The sequence below is a fragment of the Micromesistius poutassou genome (genome assembly GCF_964030765.1).
Source record: "Micromesistius poutassou genome assembly, chromosome: 3".
Classification (NCBI taxonomy): domain Eukaryota; kingdom Metazoa; phylum Chordata; class Actinopteri; order Gadiformes; family Gadidae; genus Micromesistius; species Micromesistius poutassou.
The window spans coordinates 15,463,057-15,473,056 of NC_140273.1; the positions used below are offsets into that span (position 1 = coordinate 15,463,057).

Below are 10,000 nucleotides of genomic sequence, written 5' to 3' on the forward strand. Positions count from 1 at the left end.
CTTCGTTTTTTTTTTATTTTGCTTGAGCTGGCCCCATATTACCTTACAATGTAAAAACTGGTTCTCATGGGCACTTTTAACGTTCCCTCAACAGAGATTTGTGCCAAAGGGGGCCCAAGCAAGTTTTGCAAAAACCACGTTTAACAGGAAGCCAGGGAGCGTTTAGAGTCAGGTGTGCAGACCTACACTGGAACACTGTTTTTCGTAAAACATTTGCAATGCAAGACAGAGATTCAGTCGTCACTAATAAGAAAAGAGAGGGAAACAAACGGCTGCTCTTGCCTTTGTTCTCCTACAAAAAAAAAAAAAAAAAAGCTATAGCTATCGTTGTTTTAATTCTTTACATTTCATCTTTGTACAAGACAGACATAAAAAAAAATGCAGTGATATGAGAGAGAGTGTAGTAAGAGTTTAAAAACATTATGAAAGGCCATCAGTGACTATTCCAATGGATCTTGTCATAGGTTATCCCTCACCGGTGCACTGACACCGTTGAGTACTACAGCGTAGGTAGTGTAGTTACTGTGACACTGAGAACATATCACTGTAAGAGAAATCACAGGTAGGATGATTGTCTCGCTATTATGAGCAGTGGCTGTCCCGTTAAAGAAGGAAGCGGTTAAAAAAGCCCAGACAAAGGGCCGGTCCAAGGGTGCTGTTGTAAGTGCTGGCTTCTGTACAGGTCAGTACTTAGCTCATTACAGTATGCATTATTCTATAAAAAAAATAAAATTAAAATGTATTATGACAACTTGGGATGGATGCCACGGTTGAGGGGGGGCATGATGGGGGAGGGGGTGCGTGTCGTATGGACCATACAGCACTAGATGTGTACGTGAAGTTGAAACAGGACCACATAAAAAGCCATCAGAGGACCGAGGGGTGAGGAATCGTGGGTTTTGTAAGGTATATGGGAGCAGCGTGGGATTATGTTTAGGAGTGTATGCATACGAGTCTGTGTATCGTGTGTGTGTGTGTGTGCGTGTGTGTTGGTGCGTGTGTAACTATAACTGTAAGTAACACTGCAGAAGGATCCAAGCACTCGCGTGGTAGATCTCCTCATTCGGACACACTGTTTACGGTCACTTACACACGGTAACACTGAGATATAGCAAGGAGCCAATCACGCGGTAGCGAGGCCACATGTACAGACTCATAAGTATGTTTCTATACATACATTGTATACATTGTACAGGGTTCAGAGAGAGAGAGAGAGAGAGAGAGAGAGAAAGAGAGAGAGAGAGAGACAGAGAGAGAGAGAGAGAGAGACAGAGAGAGAGAGAGACAGAGAGAGAGACAGAGAGAGGGAGAGAGAGAGTGATGTGGTGTCTCTACCATACGCACACAGACTGGTAGCTTATAGCGTGGCCCAGTCTTTCTGCGACAACTTCTCCATTATCACCTTGAAAAGCAATTGTGTTTCTTTTAGACAACAATAACAACCAAAACATGGACTGGTTGAGAGGGGTTAGTCAGTGGGTCTGGGACCCCTGGTCATAGCGATGTGCCCTTAACCTCTCCAACTCGAGAGGTCTTCGTTTGACAGATAAACATAAACAACAGTTTACAAGAGAAACAAGAGAAGATATTTTTTCTTTGTCACAGTACCACATCAGTATTAACCGCTTTGTAAAACAAAACAACCCAAACAAAGTTGAACACCACTAATTGTCCTACATTCTAAGAGGGTTTATGAAACAAACAGAGGAGAAAAAAAAACGAAGCCCGTGTTCATTGAGACACCCAGTTGTTATACTTGAGGAAATACATTGAAAATCAATCCAAAAAAATAGTTATTAGTTAGTCGTTTTTTCTTTTTTCCCCCTTCCGGGTCCTTCTCCTTGAGACTTGATTGGCAGAGTGAGATAACACCGACTCTGGAAACACGTTGGAAACCACATTTCACCAGCCATGTCCCGTTTCTGATCATCGTCTTCTTTGTCCCGTGGGTCCCTTCAAACTCTGCTCTTATTTACATGGGAGGAGAAAAAATTGTCTCATCCAGAAATGCGTTATCCTCCCCTTCGTCGCTCTCCCTTCTTTTTTGATTATTTTCGGGGCGCGTGGAGGCAGTAGCAGAGAGGCGAACATCCGGTGACCCTCGTTATTCAGAGGTATTTGGCACAGGTTGAGCACATCGGCGTCTCTATTCCGTCCCGCCGCGGTATTCTCCCAGGCGCCCCCGTAATGAATCACTCCCAACAGAGATCCATTTTGAAATGCGCTTGCAAGAACACACTGGGAAATCAGCCACCACAGTCCTGGCTCGTACTACAACAACAACAAAGCGAAACCTCCTTCCAACCTGCTTATGCACACCTTAACCAATGAGAATAAAACAAAACAAAAATAGAGCTGCAGCGCAGACGTGCGAGAGCTCCGTATTCAAGTCATTAATTTTGGGTTAAAACAATACTGTTCATCTACAGAGGAAGGTAACCCCCCAAAATAGTCTGCCGTCCCAGACACCAGCTGTTAGCTATATCGTTAGAATGGCTTTTCTGATTCACTTGTTCTTATCTCTATACAAATGGTTTCTGAGTGCATGTATGAGTGTGTGCGTGTGTATGTGTTTTGACATGAGAAAGGTACAGCAACAATTCTATGACACACTAAGCACGCCACCATGTTAAACCAGAAAGGACTTGGGTCTGTTTGCCCAATGAAAACAGAATGAGTTGCTCATTCAGTATTTACAGCTATGTACAGATTGTGTGTGTGTGTGTGTGTGTGTGTGTTTGTTTGTGTGTAAGGGGGGGGGGGGGTTGTGCATGTGGTTATGTGTCCCACTTCTCAGGAATGTGGACAGTGTGAATTGAGGGGGATCTGTATGTGTGTGTGTGTGCGTGTGTATGTGTGGAATCTCCACTAGGGGGCAGTGTATTGGAACCATGGAGAGGGCTTTAAAGTAGCTGTTATGCAAAGGAATGCATTAATGTGGTGAATGTAGTCTTGGAGGGTGTGATACAGGTTATTGATGAGGAGGAGGAGGAGGAGGAGGAGGGTTATTTCCTCTTCTTTTGACCGGCTGAGATATGAGCTCATTAAAAGTGCACTGTATGCTGAGGCGCTGAGTTGGTGAGTCCTGCTTGATGTGGGTTACATGTTCCTCTGGTCGGACGAAGGCGTTCAGGGTGGCGGGGGGGGGGGGGCTGGTGGTCGTCATGGTAACCATCCCCTGTGACCTTGGGAGTCCAGTGGGTTGTCTTTTTCTGAACAGCGCGGATCCCCCCCCCCCCCTCCTCCCCCTCTCCTCCCCCCCATTCTGTCTGACTGAGGCATTGGAATGGAGAGGAGGAGGAGGAGGAGGAGGAGGAGGAGGAGGTGGAGGGTGAGATGGAGGCGGCGGCGGTGGTGGTGTGGCACCGCCCTCTAGTGGACGGAGGACTGGGGTCTTGCGGTGGCGTGGGGCCGGCTGGCCGGGTCCAGTTGGTCGTTAGGGACGGACCGCCGGTTCTGCTCGGGTCGGCTGGTGGCCAGGTACTTGGCCCTCATACTTGAGGTGTACTGGATGGAGTGACAGACAGAGGGGCGGGGTTAGAGGCGGGAGAGGAAGGAGGAAAGGACAGGAAGAAACCATTTTGAAATGGGGCAGGAGTGTGCCGGACCATAACGTGACACTAAAGAAACGCAATAGTTATTTAGAATAAAACAATTTTAAAAGTGCAAAAACAAATGAAAAGACAGAAAAGGTTTCTGAATTTAAGAATTAGAAAATGAATCTTAAAAATGGTTCTATGATCTCAAAGCTATGAGAATGGCTCTTTGTGCAAAGAGAAACACAGACAGACAGAGAGATTGATCTATTTCGAGAGATAAATAGATAGACAGACACACAGACAGGCAGGCAGACAGACAGACGGGACAGAGAGCGACGGACAGACAGACTCCGACAACGTGTGAAGCACACAGAGACACACAGGTGGAGTAGAAATACTTTCACCGGTCATTTGGACAGCCAGGGGGGGTTGAGTTAAACAATAACTACATGACAGCTGATTAGATCGGATTAGAATAGAGTATTATTGTCACATCTACATGGAGGAGTGGTGGTTTTGGTTTGGCTTGGTCAGTAGTTTGTAGTTAGTGCTCCAGTTCTGATGTAGAAGGTGGAGTTAGGAGGAGTTAGTGGTGCTCTCTAGTGTGAGGAGTTAGCGAGCGACATGGACCAAAACCCTGAGGGTCGCTTCAGGGACAAGATGGCCGCCGATCATCAGAGATGATGGACAGCTGTGCTGCGGCGCAGTATGGCCACAGACAGACAGAGGTCGGTGGGGAGGTGTGGGGGGGGGGGGGGGCGGTAGGAGTAGGGCGGTTGTTCCTGTGCACGGTACTGTCTTAATGACGACGTCATCGATGGTGAAGGTGGTGAGGGGCCACAGGTAGACAGGGGACACATGCACCTTGAGTAGAGAAATGCACACATAGAGACACACTATGGGGACGGGGGAAGGGGGGAGAGGGGGAGAGGACAGCGAATTTAAGAATTCAGGGTGCTGCCGTGTGTCGCGGAGCCAGAACAACTCCATGCCGACTGTATCAGAACTATTTTTGTTGGCTATTTATGTCAAATAAATTTTAAAAATCGATATTTTTGCTGAAGGGGAGAGAAGTAGCAAAGTCAGGCGGCTAATGTTGCAGTGAGCATCGTTTCAGAGCATCAGACGTCACTAGACCGTAGACACCGACCTGATTTAATATCATGCCGTGCCGTATACATATGACCAGACCTCGTCTGCCTTTAACGCTGCCTGTTGTACGTGCGGTATATGTTAAGGTGCTGTCATAGACAACAGATTACAATTCACAGTATGGCTGTATGTCACACTATTAAATCAAATGTTTAAAAACGCTGCCATACACGGACAACCCCATCACATTTCCAGACGTGTGTTTCAGGAAGAAAAGTACTTTCTTTGATCAATCTTCTTCAAATGTAATTCTATTCATATCGGTATACTTTTTCCTAGTTAACATAAGTATAAGGACTATTTGAAAAAAGGAAATGGAAAAGTTTCAGGCACATCAAAAGTGGTCTTTGAAATTACTTTTGAAACATGTATTATCACAATGTTGTGTTTTATCTCTATCGTGCAGCCCTTATTATTCCCAATTGAGACGGCTGTTTGTTTTAGAAATGGAATAATCACAAGCCCTCCTTCCATCGTAGTGACCAGAGAACAACACGACCACCCAGCGTCTCTCTTCGTATCAGAAATAGAGACCTTCTCAAGATTGGAGATAAATGTGATGACACGGTCATCATCAAAGAAATCCAACTCCTCTCTCGGTTCCGCTGTTCTGACGTCTACGTCTCATATTGCTGTTGTCCCAGGCTGCCAAAATGACCTCTATGAAGACATTCCACAGTACCCCCCTTTTCTCTCAGATGAGCAGCGTGCAGTGGTACAGGTAGGAAGAGCAGACCAATACGTTCCAATAGCCACACTAGCCTGGTAGCGGCCATCACATTATACACACACACACACAACGTTTTTGTGCATTATGGGGACCCCCGCGGTCCTCATGACACAGAAAAGGGGCACAGCCAAAACCGAAAGGGTTTGGCCTCCCCCCCCGGAGGTGGTCCAATCAGATTGTCCGTAGTGTGGGTATTGGAATACGGCGGAGGTGGGAGAGGGAGAACTAGAAAGTGTGCACTTACAGAGGGCGGAGGGGACTCTCTGCCAATCAGAGGGGTGTTCTCACACCGAGGGTTCTGAAAGTTTGCGTTCTGGCTCCTGCGTTGTAGAATAAGAGGTTAACTGACAGGCGTCGCCAGAGGTTCAACTGTGGCCCGGGGCGCTGTAGCTGAGCATGCTCCATCTTTAACTAACTGCCAGACGTTATAGATCTACATTATACAAGGCAGATCATGAATGGTCGTTTAATGAGCAATGTCACTGCGATGACATAACTTTGGTCTTACATGCAATCCTTACGTTTGATCCTTACGTACAGATAATACGGTTTTGACCAGATGTGTCATTTTCTTTCGGACTATAGGCTAGTCATAGTTGGCTGTTACGATCAGTTCATTTTACACTAAGGGTATTTATTGTTTGTTTAACGTATCAGTGAGCATTGCTTGATCTCCAACTAAATCCAATAGCACTTTGTCTTTTAAACATTTGCTATTCCAAACATACTAACAATAATCTATTATCCAGAGTGTTGCTCTTCTACCAGATGTTTGTGCCGACTAGCTCAAGCACTTCCTCAACCTTCGTTCCCAACAGTATCGATTGCGCCAGGGCTTATGTATCGACATGCCGTCTTAACAGTTAAGGATGTCTAACATGGGGTGGCTAGCTACAAGGTGTCTAGCTAACATTAAGAGTGCCAACAGATAAGAGAGCCAGGGGTCTAGCTAGCCGCTATCTGTTCTACGTCAAGCAGAGAACATCTGCAGTGCTGGTTAGCTACTCGTAGCAGGCGGCGTGTGCTCGGCGCTAACCCCTAGCTGGCCAGCCGTCGGTGCTAACTCACATGTACTCAGTGACGGGGGCATTGCTGACAGTGTGCGCCGTAGCGGGCAGGCTAGCTTCGCTGCCATAGCTCGAGCCACAGCTGTAGAGGCTGGGCATGTGAACTCGGTACAGGTTATCGTGCGCGCCGCCGCGCGAGGCGCCCGACTCGTCCTCGCCATCCTCCTCCTCCGTCCTTGGGGTCGGGGTCGGGTCGAAGGGGGAGGGGGGTGGGCCGGGGTGAGGGTGGGCGCGGCGAGGGGCAGGGGTGAGAAGAGGAGGGGAGAGAGGGAGGGACAATCCAAGAGAGACAACAAGAGTTTAGGGGGTTTGGAGGGGAGGTTAGGAGAAGGGGAGAGGAGGGGGAACACTGGTAAGACTTGAGCGCCTTTAGCGCCAAAGCGCCGCCGACTGGGAAAGACATTTGTAACATCTTGTGTCAGGGAGGCCCCTGAAGCAGAGTGGAGCTGCGGGGCCCCCACAGTCCCACACAACGACACCATGTTAGGTTCATAGCAAACACACAGACGTTTGAGGAGGATCCAGAATAAATGAAAAAATGTTGTACTTTATATTGTTACATTTCAGTGCTAGTTATTGGATTGTAAAGATAGTGAGGATAGACCAACATTCATATATTTGCCAAATTCACTTAAAATGTGCCAGGCCATGCATTACTGGGGGAAAGTATAAAGAAAAAGTCAACGGAAAGAAAATCATTTAAAAAAAAAGGTAGGAATAAAGAAAATAAAAAAAGCTTGGCTGGGCTAACCATTTTTGTTGACAAAATGGTCAAAAATATGAAACAGTCAGCAACATAAGATAATGAGGTATTAGATAAGTGTGCTGATTTGGAAGTTGGATATCTGGCTACGGAAATATATGCAGAATCTTGCTGTATTTCTTTCATCCATTAGATGTTGTTTGATATACCCTTTACTTGATCAAAAACAACGGTTGTTTCTTCCTAGTAATAAACATTGTTCAACATTTGTATATAAAAAAAATCTAATTTAATTTTGTCAAATTTTTAAATTAGATTAGATTAGATACAACTTCATTATTCCCCGTAGGAGAAATGTTATTTGTTTTTTATAAATTAACTGTCATTTCACATCTGTTAACCCTCAAGGAAGCTCACAGAGAAAGGACCCTCTAACCCTGTAATGTTAAAACCAGGCGGTGGGAATAGGGCAGTGCCCCAGTGAGCCACAGGGGGGTGCTAAATGACAAGTCTAACCAAGCCTGCAGCGGCATACAGCATGTCCTTTGTCTGCATGCAGTAAACACAATACAACAACCCTCTTCAAGACTAGGGGGGCTGCTTGTATTAATGCAGCAAGAGTGTCATTAAGGTCTGTTTGGATTCGTGGCGAGAGGCATACAGTGATACTACTGCTTACTCCCACTCATCAACGACCTATCTAAGCTGTGGTTCATACCAAGTGTCTTCCATTGGTGCATTCCAACCACTGACGCTGTATTACATGCTATTTAGACCTGATGAATTGATACACTATTTTATCCAAAAGGCGGAGAAAGCGAGGATAACATTATCGTCTTGGTAACTCATCTAGACATCCAAGTCTGTGTCTACAAGCTGTAGGAAAACGCATTCTCACCAATTGCTGAAGCCCAATGTGTTTCCAAATCAGGACAGGGAGGGAAGGGGGAGGAGGGGGAGGAGGGGGGGGGGGAGGAAGGGGGGAGGGAGGGAGGGAGGGGATAGAGAGGAGTGATGTGGGGAGAATGAAAAAGATGGGGAGTTTTGGTACATTTTAGAGATGCTCGGAGACAAGATGGCAGAGACAGTTTAGAAATAGTGGCAGAAACAAAGAAAGACAAACAAAAACAGCAAACAACAAAATGACAAACAGTGAGGGAAAAGGGAACCGAGACCAATAAATATGCAGTCAGGAGTGGCAAACTGGACGGATGGATTGAGAATGGGACACAACGTTTCAAAGATAACCACACAAAAATGGCGACATGCACTGATTCTGAACGCGGTCGTTATAAAGGGGCGTCTCCTGTCTGTTTCTGACCAGCAGGCTAAGGGGGGAGGGGGGCAGCAGCAGCAGCAGCAGCAGCAGCGGGTCAGTCAGGTAAAGTTCAAATACAGAACACAAAGGAGTCAGAAGAACCAATGGCGGCTGATCCAGAACCGCAGGAACCACAGGAAGAAAACACACGAATCATGAACGTTTAATCACTTGCACTTGCATTGCATTCTCGATAAAGGTTTGTGAAAGGGTGAATGTGCGTGTGCGTGCGCGTGTGTGTGTGTGTGTGTGTGTGTGTTAATGCATGTATTGCGCATGCTTGCCTGTGTGTGTGTGTGTGTGTGTGTGTGTGTGTGTGTGTGTGTGTGCGTGCCTGTGTGTGTGCGCCCTACCTCTTGCTCGGCCAGGTGTGTGGCACGCTGCAGACAATGGAGGAGAACATGAGGGCCGTGACGAAGGAGAAGAGCACCAGGTAGATGAGGCCCTCCACGCCGTCGTAGCACAGGCCCGTCAGAGCCTGGACGTAGTCCTGGGGGAGGAGGAGGGAGGAGGAGGGAGGAGGAGGAGACAGGAGCAGGAGAGAGGAGGAGGAGAGGAGGAGACGGGAGGAGGAGAGAGGAGGAGGAGAGAGGAGGAGAGAGGAGGAGACAGGAGCAGGAGAGAGGAGGAGGAGAGGAGGAGACGGGAGGAGGAGAGAGGAGGAGGAGAGAGGAGGAGAGAGGAGGAGACAGGAGCAGGAGAGAGGAGGAGGAGAGGAGGAGACGGGAGGAGGAGAGAGGAGGAGGAGAGAGGAGGAGAGAGGAGGAGACAGGAGCAGGAGAGAGGAGGAGGAGAAAGGAGGAGACAGGAGGAGACAGGAGGAGAGAGGAGACAGGAGGAGGAGAGAGGAGGAGGAGAGAGGAGGAGACAGGAGGAGGAGAGAGGAGAAGACAGGAGGAGAAAGGGGACAGGAGGGGGAGAGAGGAGAAGACAGGAGGAGAAAGGGGACAGGAGAGGGAGAGAGGAGAAGACAGGAGGAGAAAGGAGACAGGAGGGGGAGAGAGGAGAAAGGGGGAGAAAGGAGAAGGAGACAGGAGGAGGAGATAGTAGGATAAGAGAGGAGGAAAGAGGAGAAGGAGGAGGAGAAAGGAAACAGGGGCAGGAGGAGGAAAGTGGAGAAGGCGGAGGAAGAGGAGAGAGGAGAGTGGATGTGGAGGAGACAGGAGGAGAAGATAGTAGGATAGGAGAGGAGGAGCGGGAGGAGAAAGGAGAGAGGATGAAGAGAGAGGAGCAGAAGGAGGAAAGAGGAGGAGGAGAGAGGAGGTGAAGAGGAGGATAAGGAGAGAGGAGGAGGAGAGATGATTAGAGGAGATGAGTAGGAGCAGAGGAGGGGGTGGGAGAAAGAGGAGGACAGGATGGGATAATGGGACAGCAGCAAGGGAGTAGAGGGGAGGAGGAGAGGAGAAATGAGACAGGAGAGGAGAGGAGAAGAGATGAGACAACAAGAAGTCAACTAATTTCAAAAAGTTTTCTATTACTCATCATTGTCTC

The 10,000-nt window shown here is 47.7% G+C and overlaps 1 protein-coding gene across 3 annotated transcripts in view; it reads right to left on the reverse strand.

Moving 5' to 3' along the window:
- Positions 1–770: 770 nt before the first annotated feature.
- The window catches only part of LOC311340906 (protein tweety homolog 3-like), a 24,683-nt gene continuing 15,453 nt past the window's right edge, over positions 771–10,000 (reverse strand). For 2 of the 3 annotated variants that reach the window (XM_084465811.1, XM_084465812.1), the window contains exons 12-13: positions 8,863–8,999; positions 3,345–3,507 (exon numbers count right to left, since the gene is read on the reverse strand). In XM_084465811.1, coding sequence (XP_084321937.1) covers positions 3,492–3,507; positions 8,863–8,999 — 153 coding nt within the window. In that variant the 3' untranslated portion in view covers positions 3,345–3,491. Of the gene's footprint in view, positions 3,508–5,665; positions 5,742–6,489; positions 6,664–8,862; positions 9,000–10,000 lie in introns of all 3 variants that reach the window. The other variant, XM_084465813.1, reaches the window with a different exon arrangement.